The 22,879-nt window shown below is 35.4% G+C and overlaps 1 protein-coding gene across 22 annotated transcripts in view; it reads right to left on the reverse strand.

Annotated features, from left to right (window-relative positions):
* Positions 1-22,879, reverse strand: part of lrrfip2 (leucine rich repeat (in FLII) interacting protein 2) — a 53,348-nt gene that overhangs the window by 19,001 nt on the left and 11,468 nt on the right. For 7 of the 22 annotated variants that reach the window (XM_060872006.1, XM_060872019.1, XM_060872020.1 and 4 more), the window contains exons 2-17: positions 17,721-17,848; positions 13,305-13,391; positions 12,680-12,736; positions 10,368-10,421; positions 10,148-10,198; positions 9,347-9,421; positions 8,589-8,630; positions 7,648-7,710; positions 7,133-7,228; positions 6,272-6,316; positions 6,096-6,143; positions 5,025-5,081; positions 4,407-4,478; positions 4,193-4,306; positions 3,668-3,712; positions 359-493 (exon numbers count right to left, since the gene is read on the reverse strand). In XM_060872006.1, the coding sequence (XP_060727989.1) occupies positions 359-493; positions 3,668-3,712; positions 4,193-4,306; positions 4,407-4,478; positions 5,025-5,081; positions 6,096-6,143; positions 6,272-6,316; positions 7,133-7,228; positions 7,648-7,710; positions 8,589-8,630; positions 9,347-9,421; positions 10,148-10,198; positions 10,368-10,421; positions 12,680-12,736; positions 13,305-13,391; positions 17,721-17,810 (1,131 nt within the window). In that variant the 5' untranslated portion in view covers positions 17,811-17,848. The remainder of the gene's footprint in view (positions 1-358; positions 494-3,667; positions 3,713-4,192; positions 4,307-4,406; positions 4,479-5,024; positions 5,082-6,095; positions 6,144-6,271; positions 6,317-7,132; positions 7,229-7,647; positions 7,711-8,588; positions 8,631-9,346; positions 9,422-10,147; positions 10,199-10,367; positions 10,422-12,679; positions 12,737-13,304; positions 13,392-17,720; positions 17,849-22,879) is intronic. The other 15 variants (XM_060872023.1, XM_060872024.1, XM_060872025.1 and 12 more) reach the window with 9 other exon arrangements.

The following is a 22,879-nucleotide window of genomic DNA, read 5'->3' on the forward strand; positions in this document are numbered from 1 at the left end:
CATAATTGTACCACTTATATTGTTATTGTAGGGTCAAGGAAAACATTGAGATCCAGTTGTTAGTTCAACAAAAACAACTTCTCTGCAGTATCAATAAAATAGTAACATCCCCTTCTCCTGTCGCTGACACTGAGGCATGAAGAGCAAACAAGTTCAATGTTCCAGTCCTATGCAACTGTGACACATTCATAAAGGGAGAAGTCTTTATTTTTTAATTTAAATAGTATGCATATATAAATAATAATAAATTTTTTTAATAATAATTGAAAACAATATTGGCCACTTGTAATTTTCCAAGCAACACATATTATTGAAATGGTCAATAAGGAATATATAAAGAAAATATGTCATGCCTTACCCTCAGTTCGCTAAAAGAGGCATCTGGTTCAATGACAATACTGGACATTTCCCCACTGCCTCTTCTGGATGAAGTACCACCAAGAGTGGCCAGTGTGGCAGCAGAGAGGCCTGGAGTGGCACATCGAGAAGATGGCTACAACACACAGCATTAATTGCATTTATAAGTATACAGCAGCAACAAACAAATATAATTGCTTATCATTTAGAATTGTTAGCCTGGCCTAAATTTGTTCTCCCTCTTTACAAATAAGTAGAACTCATGCCACTGGCATTTATACTATTCTCCAAACAGAAAGGAAGTTATTAAAGCGAACATCTTCAATACCATTGACATAACTGTGACCTTGAATCCATTTTTTAACTCCAAAATCTAATCAGTTTCTAGAAATCCTACAAAAATTCACGCACTTGTTCTTGACATGTCATGTTAACTAGGATCTCAGACTGATAGAAGGATGGATGGTAAAAAGCATAAATAGACAGGAAATTGTGTTTGAGTTTGTGAACAGGAAAATGCAAGTAACATCTCTATACCTCTGACCTTGCTGTGATCCTGACCAGGTTTGGGGCAATTCCAAAATCTAATCAGTTCTTCTGCTGGTTACAATCATAATTCCATATAGATCCTACACTAAACCACTAAGAAGAGTCTTAGACAGATGCACAGATGGATGGACACAGCTCAAAAATACTAAGACATAGAATGCTATAACCACTTCAGAATTTTAATATTTTGCTGCTTTGCAGCTTGAAATGAAGGACACAATTTTTCAGTGAAAAATATAACAGCAACTAATCAGAAAAATAATAAATTAAAAATATAAAGTTGGATAAAGGACCATCCTCTTTTGTCACTATTTTGTTGAACCACCTTTTGCTTTAATTACAGCCTTTTTTGTTTGTTTCATGTCTACCAACTTCACACATCTAGACTTTTTAATATTTGCCCACTCTCTTCTTTGCAGAACTGGTCGTTCTAAGAAATTTGATGGTGACTATTGGTAAACTGCAGTCTTCAGGTCAGTACACAGATTATCAATGGGATTTTAATCTGGACTCTGACTAGGCCATGCAAGCACATTTAACATTTTCTCCTATGTGGTCAATTTTGCTGTGTGCTTTGGATCATGTTCAAGTTGGAAGGTGAACTCATTTGACAACTCATTTGACCTACAACTTTCTGGCAAAGGGCATTCAAAGGACTGTCCTTAAGAGTTTAACAGTATTTTGCCCCATCCATGTTCCTTCTTTACTGACAAGTGATCCATTATCCAACTTCTAGTGGGGTAAAGTGGGATTCTTGTGTAAGACAGGAAGGCAATGTTCACTAGGACTAACATTGCCTAGTCCTGGCGAACAAATAACAGAACTAACTGTTCACTATGAGCTTGACTTTATATTGCTCACAAAATCAGTTATCCTATAAATAGAACAGATACACTCATTGAGGTCTTTCCCCCATTTACTCAACTATACAGAGCTTTAAAGAAAAAATAATTACAGCATGTCAGAATGTTACATAAAAGACGATCACACTACTCACATTTAATCAACAAACACAAAAGCAACATACTTTTTCTTTATAACTCATCATCTGAATAATCCAGCAGAATGCAGAAATCAATGTGTTGATTAATGAACACAGTAATATAACGAGTTCATGTCTTACTTTGAAAACAAAGACAGACCTATTTTACAAGGCCTCAGAAGACAGAATAAACATTCAATTTACAGTCTCTCCTTTTGTACCTCCCCAGTTTTGCTTTCATTTTGTGCTGTTATTATGCAAACTCTGCTCATTAAAAGACAATGTTACTCAATTAGCCCGAAACGGCCTTGTACAAGAAGATCTAACTCTTTATCTTGAATGATGATGTTGATATTGTGAACTACTTTCTTCTGGTGGCTTTCTGAAAGCTATCATTACATCTCAAATTCAAAAAGCAGATTTAGATCAAGCTGTTTTGAGTAACAAGCTCAAGAAAAAGTTATCTGCTTTCTAAACAGTGCCCACCTCTGACTCTATAGGTGCACAAAGGGAATTTGTCATTTTTTGGATGAAAAAAAAAAATAATTTAACTTGTTATGGCAGATTCAAACAGGTGTAGTTATTGACTTTTGTTTGTGCCTCAAAAATACCCAAGAAACAAAATGGTTGTAGTTTTCAGTAGTTTTATGGATAATCCCAACCAGGCTGGATGGCTCCATGTGTGGTTTAGCATTATTGCATACAAGGTCGTGGAACTACTGGATGTCCAGATGAACTGCTGGTGCACCAAAAACAATATTTATGTGGGCTGACCTTTTAGAGCAGATGCTATCCATCCAACACTGGAAGGTGCTGAGCTCATTATAACATCCAATCCAAGTCCAGGGAGCATCCAATCGAGGCAACACATTATGAGTTACAGCTGTCTGAGTACATTAGGCTCTAGCTCATAGGAAAAGACTGATTGGTTGCTAAAGCCATACATTTCACAAAAGTTAATGCTTTCACTAATTACTGAAGTTCAGCCTCTCTGATTGAGAGGACACCAATTTTATGAATATATGGCAAGAATTCTATATTTTTATGTTTCACATATTATGCAACTTTGCAAAAAGTGTAAATGGATGAGGCAAAATCACGTTTGAGCCTTTGTCGTTTGGGAGAACCCAAGGAATCTAGCAAAAACTGAAGGTTATTCTGTTTGTTATAGGAGCCAAAATAAAAAATGCTGTGCTTTAGCACCATCTTGCGGAAGATAAAGCTATGCATGATCACCTGAATAGTGGGAGGGAGAATTACCTGCTGACCAAATATCATGTGCTTATGACTTACAGCGTGGAATGTACAATATGTTGAAAATAAGAACAAGAGCAAGTAAAAGAACAAGAATAAACAAAAAACAGAAAAGTTGAATAAGCAGAAAAGGAAAAAAATGTTCCCATAAACTATTGGTACTTGGCCACCTAATAATAACCAGCGAATATATAATGCTGAGCACAAATGTAGGTGGTAGTTTAAAAAATAAGGTGTATTTTACCATATAATTAACTGTTACATTAAAATAGCAAATTCACATTATTAAGGGCAAAACTGAATCTTAATCACATTAGTCTTAACATTATAGTTGGAACAACTGCGTAACTTATACCAGACAGGTTCCATGAGGATCCACTGTGAAGAATGCAAATAAAATGCAGCTTTTGTCCTATTCCTGAATACTAGACACAGGGTCCTTGATGACTATCACATAATTAGTATTAAATGTTTATTATAATTACAGTCACCTCGACCAAACAGCATAACTGTTCACATACTCACCCGACTGAAGGGATCCGAGTACTGCTTGTCACATTTTTCTTCCAACTAGAAGAAAAAAAGTCATCAGAATGTTTCTAATTTAATTTTTTTTAAAATGCTGGTCACTCCTACCTGCAAAAGTGGATCAGGTTTTGTTTACAGATTGTGTAAAAACCACATTAATGTTCCAAAATGTATAGCACACAAAAATACTGTTTAAACCCAACCAAAAAGCAACAAAGAAAAGCTTTACAGATTCTAATAGAGACGGACTCCCTAAACAGCTCATCCCACATGCTATACCTAACAATTCTCAAGAACAAATTATGGAATAACTGTCTAGGCAGTTGGCATGTTATATATTAACTTAATATGTTTATGTGCATTTAAATATCCAAACAAAGAGAATTGTGGTATCCAAACTGTAAATTTTGTGTCACATATTTAAAAAAAAAGAAAGAAAAAAAATGTTTTAGCCCTGAGAGACACTCTTAATGAGACAAACGTTGATGAGTACATGCAGCAGGTCACTGTGCCATAACTTACAATGTCCAGATCTGGGATGCTCAGATCATCTAGGTCAGAAATAATACTACCTCTCCGGTTTGAACGGCTGAAATAGTCAGCAGCAGTCTCACTCATGTCAGAAAGTTCAGATGACTACAAAGTAAAAAATTTACATGAGCTACTCAAATAAAAACAGACATAGTAAGTTTGTTTGGAGTTTAACAAAATGGGACAAGGCTCATAGTCAGCTCACCACACTATCCCTCCTTCCATGTTTGATGTGATCCTGAGATGTAGTGCTGGCAGAATCATCATCAGACGAGGACTTTGAAGATTGAAAAAAAAAAATGAATATAGTACCTTTTGTGATAAGTTAAAACAACCAAAACAAAACAAAACAAAACAAAACATACCGCCATGGGTCACAAACAAAGCTAAAAATGCTTTAACAAATGCAGTCCATTTGAATTGTTCCCAGGTTTGGGTTTAGTGTGTTCAAACACATATTTCTAAACAAACCTTAAGCTTTAATATAACAGCACTGTGTAAAAGCACGGTGTAGAAGCATTCTTAAGCTCCACAAAAGCACATATTCCAAAACTAAAAACAATGAATACTATGACAAAAACACATAAGTCCTTAGTTTCTCTTCAAAAATACTTCCATCATAGCCAATTGATTTAGGTCATGCAAATAATTTTAAGTGTTATGTGTTAATATCAACAAAGTTATGTGAGGACCCCAGATTTTTAGGGAAACCCTGCACTCTTTAGATATGCTGGCTGAGCTAAAGCTGCTTGTCATTTAATGACAAATAAAAAAGCCTATCTACTGCCATGTTAGAGACAGGTACATGCTGCAAAGTGCTTACCACTGGACTACTGCGAGTAGAACTAGCACCAGAAGAGCACCAGCTGCATTCAGACGTCTGTAAATACAAGTATCCCATTCAGACTCCAAATTTGGGCCTTGTTTTAGACGGTTGGGGTATTGTTTTGGGACAGTAACGGATCTACAACAATCATTCATTCATGTAGAAAACTGGCATAAAAATATAAATGTCTTAAATACATAAATTCACAGTTTCTGCTAGAAATTTGTCTCAGTCACAGACAATTATGCAGCTTACCAGACAATTAAGACAATTAATTTTCATTTTTTCATATGTTACTTTCAGACATATTACTACAGCATGAAAAAATAAAAAATAAATTGGCCAAGACTAGAATGACACAATCAAATAGGTCTTTTGCCTATTTTCATTACATATGCTTAAAGAAAATACGCAACAGGCCTGAAAATGTTACAAAAAATAAGAACAAGAAAACTTGAAAAAGGCTACTTTATGACATGGCTGATAGTAACATTTCTCTCTCTCTCTCTTTCTATATATAGACTAGGCAAGAGAAAATTTAAATTTTGGTTTTGGAATAGTGTATATTAGTGGATGACAGGAATTTTTAATCTGTAATAAAATAATGCAATAAAATACCACCCAGAGAATATTTCCCTCAAACAAACCCCCATTTTATTTAGCTAATGTGCACACTTTGCTAGATGTTTCATTTCCTCAGATTAAAAAAATAGATATTAAATATATCTGGGAACCATTTAGCAAACATGAAAGCTATGTATATTTCTGTTTTGTTGCTGTGATTTGACAGAAAAAAGTGATTCCCAGCAGCAGTTTTATGAATAAAATGCTAAAAGAAGGCAGTGATACAACCTCCACTGCTAGCATGTCCTGCTAGCATGTCTCCACTGCTAGCATGTCATAGCTATATTAAATTAAACAAACATGCATTATGAAATAGCAAAGTGTAAATGTTTACTAGTCAAACACTAATATTTACCAGGAACACTCCATGCAACATAAATGTTCTTTATCATTTCACTAGCCAATATTTCACACTGCATTAAAATTGGAATTTGCAACACTTACAGCTCTGGAACCATATGGCCTATAGAGACTAGCATCACTTATTGAGGCCTAAAGACAAAAATAGAGGTCCACTATTCAACAAAAGCATTTTAATAAATTACATGTCTCCTTTATTTAACAGCACATTACCAATTAGATATAATTATACATGCAAAAGCATTTAAGGATAGACTGACCGCGCTGTGGCTGCGCGCAAGTCCTATAGAGGTACTGCTGGAAACCTGCAGGGGGTGGGGGAGTAGTTGTGTATATTAGAGTACAACATAATCCTGTACAAAATGCTTAGGCATTTTTTTACACTATTTTAGCTTATGACTTTATGGCATTATTTGGTCTGTAAAATTGTTTTAGATTTCCAAACATTACTTTCCAACAATAAAATGAAATTGCAGGAAAAAAAAAAAAAAAAAAGACATGAAGAAATAGTTCAATGTCCAGACATTTATGGCACTTGTCAGATGCCCTTATATAAACCATCTTACAGAAGTGCTAATACTTCCAGGTACTTGTTCTGAATGTCATTAACCTAACAAAAATATCAGTCTAAAAACTGTTGAGGTGGTAATATAGTAAGAAAAACAGAAAAAACAAGAATTTGATTTTTTGTGTGCTAATTTTACTATCAGTCCATAAAGAAGGCCTTTTATTCTATGTTGAAAACATTGACAGGGATTACTTACAAAATCAGAAGCAAAATGAGACAATAGCAGATTATCCAAGATAGATGCTTAAAGAAAATTATCAGCCAATTCCTGATGCATTTCAAAAGACAAAGAGCCATCATGCCAAAATGACTTTAGTTTCGGTCTTTATAAAAAAAATTAATGTAGAAAACATTTAATTAAATTTTTGCTTTAAAAATTAAATGTGTATGACTTTACATGTGCATAAGACTTTTGCACAGTTCTACACATACATGCACATGACTGCCTATACACACCTATACTTCGACCTATACTTTTGTAACTTGACCAAAACATAGGGTTAGGGTTAGCATAGAGACAGTGTGTGGACAACAGATAGAAGGAAAGACAAACCCAGGGCTGATGGGTAGCAGCAGTAGAAGAGAGAGGTGGAGGCAGTTTGGAACTTCCTAGACTTCTATATTTTGTTTGGTCATAATACAATCCTGTCTATAGTGAGGACATACATCAAAAAGCATCATTAGGCACTAGGAAAAAAGAGCAAACATAATTCCTCATCATTAATTTCAGATTCCTTGAATATTACAAAATCCTCTTTACAACTTTACAATTATCTTATCTTATATTATCTTATAACCATGTTGACCTTTATTAAATCTAGACATTAAATTTATCATGGACCATTGAAATGAAAACACAAACTATTTGTTTAAATAATCTTTCCTGTCTTTTTCTGCTTACTATGAATTCAGGGTAAGATGCCTATAACCAACCAATAAATGAATGCAACTAGAAAGAAAAGCATGCATTGGTCACATGAATTATTTTATCCGACACATTTTGCAAAAGGTATATATGTCTAAAATAGTTTTACTTATAGAAATTTGTATGTAGTCAGAAGCACTGACCAGAAGGTCAGGTTTTTTCCTGGAGGAAGCAGACTTCCTATGAAGGTCATTATACACTGAGCTCTAAAAAGAAGAGAGCACACGGTTAACTTATGCTAAGTGTTAGGTGAGTCTATGCCATTCAGAAATATAGAAACCATCAGTAGTTTAAATGTAAAGAATGGTCATAATAATGGTCATTGAAGTGATCAGGTCAGCTAAAACTGATATTTATATTCTTATCACATTATGCAATAGACAAATGTAGCATTTTAATACACATTGGACCAACTTATAAATATGTGTATACAACTATACCTGTTGGCACTATACTATATGGTGACATACAAACTAATAGGGTTTGAGTATAACTGAAGTGTAATTAAAATGTGATATGCAATCAATCTTTTAAAACTTTTAAACGCCTCATCAAAAAATCTTTTTTTATACAAAAAAAAACTAATTTGGAACTACTTCAAACTAGTGACATGTGAAACACAGACATGTGGCTGGCAACGTGTGGCTGGCGGTAAGCTAATTTTCGTTGAAACCCGTCAATCAATTTTGAATCCATGCTGTAGCGGTTACTTTAGTGTAGAGTTATGCAACATTCGGGTCCAGTCGGGTTAAAAAAAAATGCCAACGGGTCGGGTCGGACTCGAGTCTAATTTTTCCGTATTTGTCTCGGGTCGGGTCTTTCTTTAAAAAATAAATAGATAATTATGCACGTCGGGTTCGGGTAAAAAGTGATTCGGGTCACTTCGGGTCGGGTACATTTTTTTAGACCTGAGAAGACCTCTACTTCAAACTTTATAATGAAGTGAAATTCAGTTAGGATACAAAGGAATAAATGTCAATGCTGACAGAAAAAAATATTTCTGAGGAGGAAAAATATTCTTAACCTCTTAGAGATTTTGACTATAAACTAGACTTAAAAACTATACTACATGAATTATACATACAGTGGAGTGAGAGCTCTTCAAAGAGGAACTTCTGCCATCAGACTGCAAAGACATCAGTATATTATAATCCACATAAAAAGTTTAATTCATATAAATCACCCATGCCATTGTGCAGTTAAACATGACAGAACATTCAGAGGGTTAGTCAAACCAGAACACTATTGAGTACCAACTAATGTGATATCCAGGAAACACTGTGAGTGATGAACCATTAGTATTGTTGTACTAAATTGCTCTTTCAGAAATGACTTGTGTTTTAAATTAGAAATAAATTCCTAATAATATGCTTTTCTAATACTTATAAAGTCTTTACTTCTATATTCATGCTAATATGGTAGGTTTCAATAGTTATAGTATCCAAGAACATAAAACGTTTCTTTTTTTGAAACATTACTTGTAGGGTTCTACATATTCTACATGCTTATTCCTCCAGGAGGATAAACTGTGAAATCCTTTTCTAACTATGCATCCACAATATAAATGACAAACGAGGAGTCAGCTAGAATTCAGGAAAGGGACATGTTGTCCTCAAAATAGTTTTATAAAGTGCTCATAAAGCTGACTGAAGCATTCATGATTAATGAATATCAGATATTCATGAATATCTGTTAGCTGCTACGAGAACTATGATTTTGTTCTCAGACTAAGAACGTTAGAAATAAACACATATATATATGTCCCCCACACCCATTCTCAAAGGTTAAACAAATTCAATTAAACACCAATAGCAGGAACAAAACAAATTCACAGAGACGCACCACCAAGCTTTTTTTCCTAGAGCTGGCCGTGAGGCTGGAGTAATGCAAGTTGCCTTGCAGCAATGAGGCAGAAGACTTTAAAATAAAGAAGAAATTCAACATATAAGTAAGTCTATTTCATTCTTTAAACAAAGGGTACTGTTTTTCTTTGTCGTTTTGTACTCAATATTAACAGATATTCACTGAGCTCATCTCCTACAGAGATGCTTGTGCATTTCTTTTGTTTAAACTGAGAATATTAAGATGTTATAAAAGTTAATTCTGTCAGGGTATGTTTGGTTTAGCTAACAATAGTAATGCATTAATTTCAGACCAGTTAACTATAACCTGGCTGCAACTAAGAATTTCAGCTGATAAGGGTGAAAATGGCTCTTTCAGTTAACAGAAGTCAGAAAACAAAGACAAAAACTTCAACCCAAAAGATTAAATAGGCCTAAAATGGAGTCTCAAATGTAACCCTTTACAGATAATGTTAAAGTTCATTAAAACAAAACAAAAGAAACACCCAAGAAAAAATTGCTCAACCCTGAGCATCATTTACAGCGAAATCTGTGGCCATGTGATCATTAAACAAACGGCCTTTAAAAGGAATTTTTAGGCTACCATTAAGAGACAGTTGATAATTTATCGTGATATCTGATGGAAAACTGCAATAAGGAGAAAGAAATTATATTGCACACAAATAGTAGATGAATATTAATATACACTATAAAAAGTTGGGAGTTTAAGAGTTTGAAGATTACCCAAAATGCTTCAGATGCATTAAACAACAAACTATAAGATAAACACACTATTACAAACCCTGTAACTTCCACTGCTGTGGACTGACATGGCATCATCTTTGAGGCCCTTCTGAGCAAAAATTAAAAAAAAATAATAAAAAAGAGGAGGGATTCAGGTGGGGGTTAGAAAACAAAGTCAAATAACAGAGAGAAAACAAAGGAACACAGTCGATAACCGAGGGGAAAACAATGGAAATGGAAATGATTATAGAAAAAGAAAGAAAACAGGGTATACAAACTCTGCGACTCTGGCTTTTGGATTGATTGCTGTGGCGGGCCTTTTCTGTGTCAGCCTGAAGTGGGGGTAGAGAACAGATCAGACCAAAGCAAAGGAGTGGGAGAAATAGACTTAAAAAGAGAAAGGGACTTAAATAAGGAACAAAACTTATTATAAATCTCTTAATATCAAAATATCACATGCTGTAACAGAAACAAATACCCACACAATTATGTTAAATATTTTCCATTGTTGTCATGTAAAATATAAAATACGAATGAATGCATATGTATGAATATATTAATTTAAGACAAAAATAACTCAATCTTTCACAAAAACAGTTACAATGGATATATAATGTATTCAGACCCCTGTTAAAATGATTTCCCCAGACGCCCTTGCAAAAATGTTCAAGATTTCTCAAACTGTAAAGATATTCCTGGTCATAGACCTCCTTATATCACCGTGGTGCCCCATTTTCGCTAGACGTGATGATTTATCTTTTACAATGCATGTAATATTTTGGAAGCAAGTGAAATGTCATGCATGCTTTGCAAGCTCTTTACGTCCTATGAGTTCAGCAGGTAAAACCAAGATGTGAAGAAAATGTTACAGAAAAAGCTGGTCTAAAATAATTTTGTTGACTTGCTGTATGATGATTATTAAAAATAAGTTTAGACTTTGGAACATGAGATTGAGTGTGACTGATTCATTGAGATCACAGCAGCATCCCCAATTATGTGCAGAGTGTGTTTCTTTTTTCCCCATAAATGTTTCTGAATGTTGTTCACTTCATTTTTATACATTGTGTGTGGAACATTTCTGACATTATTAATCTTGGTTTCATTTTTCATCGACAAAAAACAACCATTTTAACAGAGGAGTACAGACGTTTTATGTCTACTATAAACTGAGAAATAGGGACACACCTTTTATAATCAACCAGTACAATCAAATGATTTTAACCTCCTGAACCAGATCAAATCTAATCATGAGGTAAACAAAGATTCAGCACCATTCAATTACCACTGAAACCATAACATTAATCAGTCACGGGATCCTGCCTTTTTAACAACAGGAGGCACAAATAAATAAAATTAAATTTGCAAATTAAAAAAGAAAATTACAAATATGTTTTTATGGCAAAAACACATTGGCTAACCAAACATAGCACATCCTCACTCCAACAAATCCCTTTTTATTTTACAATCAAGGCAAGAACAGTACCATATTGTACCGAAGTCATATATAATAAAGACTCTTCAGTATGGCCAATTCAATGAGGAATGATGAAAGGTGAATAATACTAATCATGTAACAGTATCACTAACAACATGCAACGGGAAAAAAAAAGCGATGATCATGAATCCGTGATTAAACACAGCAAAGTGATTTTGCAGTATATTGAGTGTGTATGCATTTATTGTACAACGATGGCAGTGACTTTGTTGCCCTCATATCCTGCATGATAAAAACACAGCACAATCAGTGTGATCTAATTCATCCTAATTTAGCTAATGACAAACAAACAAATCATTCTAAAAGCCTCAAATCTTTTTTAAATACTAGTTTGAAGTGGTCTAATGAATCCTTACTGAATCCCTGAATAAATCAGTGAATTATCAGACCATTGATCTATAATAGTAGTTCATCTGAATTAAGATATTATAAATGAAGTAAGTACTGGGTTGTGTACTGAGAGTCACAAGTCACATATGTGCCCATAAAATAAAGCCATTTTGCTTGTTTCTTTTAGATGTTGTTACAGTAGTAACCTGCTGTGATTCTTTCTGATTGACTTTGTTAATATATATGAGTTGGGTGTAATATGACTTTAATTTAGGCTTGTGGTTGGTCTTCACAGTGTGTGCGTTATCCAACCGGGTTGAGTAGACAGTGGGTGAAGTCCACCTAGTTGTGGATTTGAGTGCAATGCAACACTAGAAACGTTTCAAACTCTACAAATGTAAGCACCAATCTACAAACCTGCAGGAAGTGATCCACAAATGAATGCCTAGCAGAGTTGTGTTTGTGACATAAAAACATATTTGGAACTTTTTTATTTTGTGAAACTCCTTTCATTCTAAGTATTTGTGACTTTATTTCTTTTTTATGAATCTGTTACTAAGATGAAAGTTTCTGTTACAGCCTGATGCACACTATAATCAGCAAACTACATGCAACTATACATACATGCTGTCAAAGTACACTCAAGCTCTTCATTCCATTATTGGCAGTGGATTTGCCTAATCTTATATATACCATGTTAGAGACTCTCATAACGTATCCACTTGGTGAACAAACCCATGCATTCCAAGACTAATACCATCATACCATCCACTGCTGGATTTGTCCCCACTTTTTACTAGAAGATGATTGGTGGGAAGTGAACTATAGCAGAAAAACACAAGATATGACTTGTGATTTTATAAAGTTGAAAAAAGAAATTAATGTTTTTTCAGCATTTATTACACAAAATATGTACTGTAACATACTTTTTGGAAAGATCAATCAATGGCTTTAAAAAAAAAAAGTTTTTTTTATGATACAAGACAAATATGAAAAACACTGATGTTAAAAATATTGTAATCTTACACATTTTAAAGAGGACAGGTAAAGAAAAAATACATTATCCCATAGAAATCATACAAACATCTGGAAATGGCAGACCTATGTGGATATTTCACCATCATTTGCGGAAAATGGTTGAACCTCTGAGTATATTTACATTTACAGCATTTGGCAGACGCCCTTATCCAGAGCGACGTACATAAGTGCTTAAATCTCTAACATTGAATACATTAATGCTGGCTCACTAAGTCACATACTTAAGATACCATGAGTTTAAATTTGAGCATGTCAGAAGAAATGACATGTTGAATGTTCTCATGTTTTGTTTCTACACATGTTGACCTCTTTTGAACCACACCAGTCTAATGGCAGTAAACAAACTAATTACCTCTTTCTGTTGCCGCTCCAGTTCTCTCATTCTGATATCTCGTGCTTCTGCCCTGGCAGCTCGCTTTGCTGCAAGTCTTGCTTCTGCCTAAAGAACAGAACAAACCAAAATAAACATACTTTTGACCTAAATTCAATTAGATTTTATGGACTAAGCACACTGATATTTCTAATAGCTATCTGTGGTTAGAATAACAAGTGAATGATTTCAATTTTACATTTCATCATACTCTGTCTAGATATGTACGGTTAAAAGTTTTGGCATATGTGTATAGTGAAATAAATTTTGTGTTTTGCAGGGTTTGCTGCTTAACTATTTGAAGATTATTTTTTCCACGTGTTTCTATGGTATACTGGAAAACAGTGATAAGCATTTCATGAGTTTTAAAGGCTTTTATTGGCAAAAACATTAAATATATGCAAACAGTCAATATTTACAGTGTTGATTCTTGTTCTTCATAACATTTGCAATTCGCTCTGGCATGCTGGATATTCCTGCTTTATTAATGCTCGGAGTTGATCACATTTTGTGGGATTCTGCTTGTCCACTCGCCTTTGAGGTTTGACCACAGGTTCTCTACGGGATTGAGATCCGGGGAGTTGCCTGGCCACAGATCCAAAATTTCACTGTAATGATCTTTGAACCACTTCATTATCACTCCTGCCTTGTGACATTGTGCTCCATCATGCTGGAAAATACACGAATCATCACCAAATTGCTCCTGGGTTGGTGGGAGAAGTTGCTCTTGCAGGAAGTTTTGATACCATTCTTTATTCATGGCTGTGTTTTGGGGCAGAAATGTGAGTGATCCCAATTCCTTGGTTGAAAAGCAACCTCACACATGGATAGTGTCTGAATGTTTCACTGTTGGCATGACACAGAACTCAACTTTTCTTCTCCGGAAAATCGATTATCCAGACATCTCAAACAAATACTCTGATCTGTCCAGAGAATTTTCAGAATTTTAGTCTGTTCTTGTTTTTCTGGGAGAGAATTGGCTTCTTTGCTGCCTTTCATGACACCAGGTTGTTGTCCTAAAGCCTTCAGTTCACTGTGTGTGCAGATGCACTCACATCCATCTGCTGCCATTAGTGGGCAAGCTGTGCACTGGTGGTGACACAATTCCGTAGCTGACTCCTCAGGAGAAGTCGATCCCGGCACTTGCTCTGCACTCTGTCCGGACGCCTTCAACCTCTCTCCTTTTTGATGATCTGATGAATGCTTCTTTCAGTGCAATATTCTTTTTAGCAATTTCCTTGCATGTGAGTCCATTTTGATGCAAAATAATGATAGTTGCATGTCTTTCTTTGGAGGTAACCAACAATGATAGGAAGCACTTCTTCCCTCCTTTTATTGTAATCAGTCTGCTCTTAAAATCCAAGGGTTAGGGTTAGGGTTAGTATGATTACACCTGACTAGTACTTAATGACAATTTCAAATGTGCTGATGCTATGATTAGAGAAGTGGTGTTAGCTGGTTATTTTATGCCAGGGCCAAAGCAGTGAATTTTGGTTTCTAAGAAAAGTTAATTTTTTGGCCAATAAAACTTTTTGCAATTATTTAAAATGCATCTGATCACTCTGCACAATAATCTATAAACAATTTGAATGACCACCACAACAGCTTAAGCAGTGAATTTTGCAAAACACAAAATGTATGTCTCTGACAATACTCATGGCCATGACAGTACATGATCATAATATCGTATTACATTTCCTCTGATTACATTACACATGCTGTGTAGGAATTTAAAAAAGCGTACTTGTCCTCCAGAGTACAAACAGGAAATGTTTCAAACGAACTCTGACACTAAATGACATCACTAGGAATGCCGAAACATGTCAGGTCAAAAAGGCTAAAAGGCCTAAACAATTTACAAACCTGATAAAGAAAAGAGGGAAATGACACCAAAATAATAATAAGAATATTTAGAACAGTATGATGTCTATTTCAAATCCCCAAAATAAATAAATACACTTAATAATAACAAAAATAAGAATAACAACAATTATTATTATTAAGCTTAACAAGTGTTTAATATTTGTTTATAAAATGCCTGTGGAAGGCCATATTTTACAGTAATGATTAAAAATGTAGTTACAGATTAGTATATTGATGCAACACACAATTTCAGCTCAGTCAGACATTCAGCTCCTTGGAAAGTTATATAAACTCCCAAGTTCTGTTAGACTGCATATATTTCCCTGTAAATTGGAAGACAGAAGGTTTCTGTAGACATGAAATCCTTCTGCCGCTACCAGGATGAGTTACATCATTTGTGGAATCTGTGGTTCTTTGAACATTCTAATCTGTCCTTCCCAAATTTACAGCCGATAAGAGGCTTGCATATTGTCTTGCATATTGCATAATTAATGCATTGCCTAGCCCAAAAAGAGTCACACACACTAATATTTCGCTGCACCACCATTTGCTTTGGTAACAACACTATTATACATTATACATTATTCTCCATTTTTTATTCTCGTTTTGATAATCTTAATAATTCTTGTAAATTAAAATCTTAAATCTTAAAATCTAAATCTTCAAAAATCTTTCAAATCTTGACTTAAATCCAGTTTGAGTCAAGAATACAATCCAGGATCCAATTGCAAATGGAGGGAGTAAACTCCAGCAGTTTGAGTTTTGTTAACAAATTCTGTTTGATTATTGTACTGAAAGATGAAGTAAGATGAGATGATGTAAATAAAAAACCTTCTTCATCATATGTATCCTTCTTATAAAGTTGGGACAGGGCTAGATGTGTGGGATGTATTGTAGTCAGAGGACTAGTTTGATAAATATGCAAACTGACATGGTCAAATCACTTGGAAGTGAGGCTTTGATATGTCCCATTTTCTCAATGCACTTTATGATGACTAGAGTGCTGCTGGTTTCAAGCACATCATATTAGACCTCTTTAATACGAACATGATGGTTGTTGATTTTAAGCAACTGGGCATTAACCTTAACCTTGCCTCAGAGAAATGTTGAAGGATATTACCTGGCTGTGCTTTGGGTCAGTGTCCTGTTTTACACTCTAAATGCAAATGTTTGTCTGATGGTAACAGGTTTTCCACAACAGTCTGCTTATCTGTGGCTCTATCTGTGTTATCTCTATGGCAGCAAGCTTATTAGTTTCATTATTAGTTTCATACTTCATATTTTTGATAATGTATCACACTTGATGTCAGATGTGTCATACTGCTCATGTGTCCCCTGTAAGATTTATAACCTTAACCATTAATAGCTTTGAATTTCTACTCTTGGTTTGAGCCCTTAAAAAGAATGAACAAAAAGACCATTGAGCAGTCTGTGGAAGAAAATCAAGCTATTTTGCAGCTATGAGGGAAATTCAGTCAAACATTCCACCTGGATATACCTTTGTAATTGAATATAATTACTGCATTGATTAATGTCTCAGCTGGAAAAAAAACGTATTTAACCCTAAATGATGCAGTGAGTACCTTCTCATTTCTTAAACAACCATGTCAGAAGACATATCCTGAGGACAAGATTTTTGTGGACAAGATTTTACATTTCTAAACGGTCAAATTATTGAGCTGCATTATGCAAAGGAGATTGCTGAAACGACATAAACTGGGTTTAGAACTGTCCAATGCATTCAAAAAACCTGAAGAGTTAGTTAACAATCATCTTCTAGGAAGAAGTGTGGTTTGAATGATTGTGATCAGAGATCACTTAAACATTTGTTGAAATCAAATTGTAAAAAGACATCAGCATAACTCACAGCTATGTATGATAGTGAACATTAGAGTATTTTCCACACAAACAATACAAAGAAAACTTAATGAGTGTGGAACTAAAGAGCTGTGTAGCCTCAAGGAAACCACTTAGCAGTGAGTCTAATCGGGGAAAAAAGCTTGTTTGCTAGGGAAGATTGGACTCTGGAGCAAGGGAAAATGGTCATGCGATCTGATAAATCAAGATCTATGAATTCAGAGTAATGGGCACACAGAGGTACAGTAAGAAGAGAGGCAGGTTAATGTTGTCTCAGTTAGTCAGGTCTCAGTTCAGCAATATTATGTATCCAAAACTAAGATCAGCTGTCTACCTGAATTGACCAGTTTTTTTTTCACTGATGGACTGATTTCTTGTTTCAGTAATCACACACTAATCAGGTGCTGACCTGCATACCCCAGGGGTGTGTACTCAGTCCCTTATGACCAAGTTTGTCTGGACATATATCACAAATGCTGTAATGTGGCTGCCACTTAACATCCCTCCAAGAAACTCTGTCACTCTGCCATCTTTCAGAAGATCAACCCTAAAAATGCTGCTTCCTTAAAATGAACTATTGGTATATTGACAGAATGACAGTCTCTTATGTAATTACATATCTTATGTACTTTTACAACACATACAATACAGTAGCACTGTATCAGAATAACAACTTACCTCTCGTGCTATGCTACTTAAGGCCTCATCCTCAGCGGAGAATCGGTCCTTGATCTGTGCACGTTTTCGGCCTGAACTTGGTGTACTCATGTTGGTTCCTGTGTTGCTAGTTCCTGTGTTTGTAGTTTCTGAAAGATAGAAATATTGCCTTGGTCAGAGTCCAAGAAAAAAAACATATATGATTTTTTTCATTATTAGCTTCTACTGGTCATTCTGACTGAAAACTGCATAAACTTGAAAATGAAAGTATATTTTATTATCCTATAGCGTCACTGTTCTATTTATTAGCCAATCAGTTAGAATAAACATATGGGAAATGCAATATAGGCAACCGTGGCCAATTAATATCGATTTTCTACTTAAACAGATTCTATTCTACTATCAACAATGGTGGCTGTTGCTTTACTGTTAATGCTCATGGCTTTGTGAACCTACATTGGCATGCAAACGCGGCGAATCCAGCGTGTACGTGCAGCTCCGTGTAATTTGTATAAACGGAGGTTGTAATCGAGAAAGTACATAATGTTATTTTATCATTAACACAGAAAAAAGTTAGCTACCTACTATCATGTGTGCTGATAACTGATCATATTGCGGTAAAGTAAAAGTGTATTAAACATTGGTATACTTAAGGTACATTATCAAATGCGCTAACAGTAGCCCCGCCCACAGCCCCTGATGAGTGTCAAGCGGTTCTTAAGTCTAGACCAGAAACGTTTTGGTGCTACTTAAGAACCACTTTTCCTGGTTCAGAGCCGGTGCTTTAGCTGTCGAAAAAGAACTGGTTCTAAATTAGGCTCTGGCTCTGAACCAGCACTCAAACTGCCTCGGTGGAAAAGGGGCATAGATGATGCAGACTGGGACATGTTCCAGCTCAGCTCTGATGACATCAACATGTTTGTGGAAGCGGTCATAGGATTTATCTGGAAACTAGCGGATGATACATTTCACAAAACCATTATCAGGAAGTTTCCTAACCAGAAGCCGTGGTTGAATAAATCCAACTCTCTGAGATCCTGCTCCGTTGCCTACAACATGGGGCTTACCACTGGGAACATGGACTACTACAAAGCTGCATCCTACAATGTGCACAGAGAGGAGCTTCTTCCCACAGGTCATCAGAGCCCTCAACCAACAGAACACCTAGAACCAGCTTCTCTATAGACTAATTACTCACACATGAAACTACTACCTCATGCGGACCTTTTTGCACACCATATATTGCACACTGCACACCTCACTTTGGAACTCTTCTCACACTGGTCACTTTAGATTACTTTACTTTTATTATTTTTTTTTATTTCTCATAGGACTCAAGTTCATTTGTAAGACATAACAGAATGGCACAATCATCAAACCAAACATAACAAAAAAGAAAATAAGGACATAATCCCTGTTCAAAAGTTTGCATGCTTTTAGTTCTTAATATTGTGAATTGCCCCCTTTTGCATCAATGATGGCATGCAATATTTTGTAATAAGCTGTCAGTTCTTCTTGGCAAAATGTCTCCAGTTCCTATAAATGTTCTTGGTTGTCTTGCACAAACTGCACATTTGGGATCTCCATAAAGTGGCTATATTATATTGAGGTCAGGAAAGTGCGATGGCCATTCCAGAACCTTCACCTTTTTCTGCTGTAGCCATTGGAGAGTTAACCTTGCCTTGTGCTTTGGATCACTGTCATGTTGGAACATCCAAAGGCCTCCCATGTGCAGCTTTCTTGCTGTAGAATGCAAATTGTCTGTCAGTATTTTCTGATAACATGCTGCATTCATCTTGCCATCATTTTTTCCCTGTGCCATTAAAGCTCACACATACCCAAAACATAAGAGAACAAGCAGCATGTTTTGCAGTGGGGATGGTGTACTTTTCACTGTAGGCCTTGTTGTCTCTTCTCCAAACATAGCATATATGGTTGTGACTATAAAGTTTAGTTCTGGTCTCATCACTCCAGATGACTGCTCCAGAAGTTGTGAGGGTTGTCTAGGTGCTATCTACTGAAGACGGGTCTTTTTGTGGGATGGGCGCAATAACGGCTTTCTCCTGGCAACTCGACCGTGCAGGCCATTTGTGTTCAAGTACCTACTTATTGTGCTCTTTGAAACAACACCACCACTTTTTTCCAGAGCAGCCTGTATTTCTCCCAAAGTTGTTTTTTTTTCACCAAGGTGAGATCCAAAGAGATTGTTAATGCTTATGATTCTGGTAAGGGATATACAAAGATCTTAATAGAATTTGTAATCAGCCATTCCACTGTCCGAAAATCATTTGCAAGTGGAAAACATTTAAAACAACTGCCAACATGGCCAGGTCAGGCCATCCAAGCAAATTCACCCAAGAGCAGACTACAAGGACCTATCATTACAGGACCTACAGCAAGCTCTTGCTTCAGTTGATATAAAAATGCATGAATCTACAATCAGAAAGAGACTGTACAACTTTAATGATCATGGGAGATGTGAAAGGAGGAATCCTTTGCTGTCTAAGAAAAACTAAGAAGTTTTTTGAAACATGGAGGTGGAAGTGTTATGGTTTGGGTCTGTCAAAGAATTGCTGGATGCAACATGACAAAATCATACCAGTAAATCCACCAAATACTGGCTGAAAATTAAAAAAATGGATATTTCTGGAATGACTAAGTCAAAGCCCAGATTTAAATAAGCCCCTATTGAGATCCTGTGTAGAGATTTGAAAAGAACTGTGCATGCAAGAAACCCCTCAAACATCACACAGAAGTCTGCATCACTGAGTGGGGTAAACTGGTAGATGGATACAAGAAACGTCTCATTGAGCTTATTTTCAGGCAAAGGGGGAAACACTAGCTATTAGGACGTAGGGTGTCCTAACTTTTTCCTCAGTTGAAATACTCATTTTTTGAAGTGAAAAAGTAATTTTTTGTTGTTCAGATGAAATGAAATCACTTTCATCTACATGTACAAATTAAAAGAAGATCAGAAATTGACATGTTGACATTTCTTAATAAAGAGCTGAATATTTAATGGGGTGTCTTAATTTTTTTCACATGACTGTATATTTTGCCACTAGAGCATTTAGAGAAATGCAAACACTGCAGAAACAGAGCTGAAATACCATTGATGAAATACCTACTGTGCATGCCGTTATGATAATCAATCAATAAATGATCAATTTATTTCTTCAGGATCACACATTTTTTCTTCTAACAGACTCCAGTAATTAATATAGGTGATGTGAAACATATGTCAATGAAAAAAATTCCATGCTCCCCAGCACTTTTCAAAAACAATTTAGTTAAATTCGAAACTAAATTAGTAGTAGAAAAATAGCAATTGTATGAAAGTTTTTTTGCCATAGAAGCAGTTTTAACCAGTAAGTGGTGTTGTCAAAGTTGCGTAGCTTCGGGGCTGTCCTGAATATGCCAACATTAAGGATTTCATTCATTTTCTACCGCTTATCCGAACTACCTCGGGTCACGGGGAGCCTGTGCCTATCTCAGGCGTCATCGGGCATCAAGGCAGGATACACCCTGGACGGAGTGCCAACCCATCGCAGGGAACATTAAGGACTTGTGTCAGGTAATTTCAGAGATACATACCTCACTTCGTGTTCAGTGGCAGTGCAGATAGAACTTTTACATGCATTATAAATAAACCATTTTAAATATCAACATTATTTTATGTATGCAAGTTCAGCATACTCCAGGGGATTATAGGAAAACATTCAGGGTACATTTAGGTCATGGTCCCGAGGGTAAGTATGTTTTGAGATGATGTGTTGATGCATCACATCCTGTATTTTAGTGTTAATTTCGTCAGACGAGATGAGACGAAATATGTTCGTCAACAACCTTTTTTTCATGACTAAGACGAGACGATGACAAGACTGCACCACTGTCCAAAAATGCTGACTAAGACTAAATTAACATGCATTATTGTTGACGATAAAAGCCGAGTCGAAAATGTTTTGTATAAAATAAAAACTAAGATAAAATCTCTCTTCATTTTCGTCTACAATTGTCTCTGCTTTTTCATCAGCTGTTATGCCTTTAAAATATTCAGAACGAGTTTCCGGCTTTGCACCGTTGCTCAAGTTATAGGTCCGCGAAGCGGATCCCGCTTATTATATTGCTACCTACCAAATAAATCGATAATTTGACTCAAAATGATGATTTAAAAAGGAGTTTATTGATTTAAAAACAATTGTATTGTTTCCGCAAAAGAAAATAGTGCGCTCCGTCTCCACGGTTAGAATCCTGTGTGTCCATGGCAATGCTCTGTTTTTCATGGCAACGGTGAAATAAAATAGTGTGTGCATAGAAAGAATTCGTCCACACGCCGCTCAAAAAAAAAATTATTAAAATAAAAAAAAACTCCTGAGCTCAAGTCCACTGTCTAGGCAGGCTTTTGTGTTCAATTATATTTCCTGTCGCTGCGCAGGCTCTTTTATTGTACATGACAGCTTATGTCCCGATGACCGGTCTTTGCATTACGATTAAAAGCAGTATGAATAAAGTAAAAAATGTGATGTGCAGTCAAGTTCGAGTGTATGCACTGTTTAAACGAGTGTTCTCAACTTCTCACTGATACTTTTGAGATTCGCGGAGTTTTGACAAGTTTTATAGCCTTGATATTGTTTCTTATTCAAAAGTGGTGACAGAAAAAACTCCCAAAAAAGCACCCCCAACCTGAAACCTCTTCCCTGTCACAATCACATGATAATCAAAATTAATAATTAGGCTTAAATGAAAATGTATATGTAAGGGAATCAAATTTAACAATTACATGTAATATTGCTCCAAATATCATCAATAATGGTGTGTGCAATACCTTGTATAACTTGCAGTAAGTCGGTTTTATATATATATATATATATATATATATATATATATATATATATATATATATATATATATATGTATATATATATATATATATATATATATATATATATATATATATATATATATATATATATATATATATATACACATATATATATATATATATATGTATATATATACACACTCACACACATACACCTACAGTTTCGATCTTAGGCTTTTCATTAAGTTATTTATTTCCACTATAACACTTGTGTTCCTGATATTATTGCATTTAATGAGGCCTCGTTGTATTTATTCTTACAATAGATTCCAGATGTGGTCAAGCTACAATTTTTTGA

Source organism: Tachysurus vachellii, chromosome 6, assembly GCF_030014155.1.
Source record: "Tachysurus vachellii isolate PV-2020 chromosome 6, HZAU_Pvac_v1, whole genome shotgun sequence".
Classification (NCBI taxonomy): domain Eukaryota; kingdom Metazoa; phylum Chordata; class Actinopteri; order Siluriformes; family Bagridae; genus Tachysurus; species Tachysurus vachellii.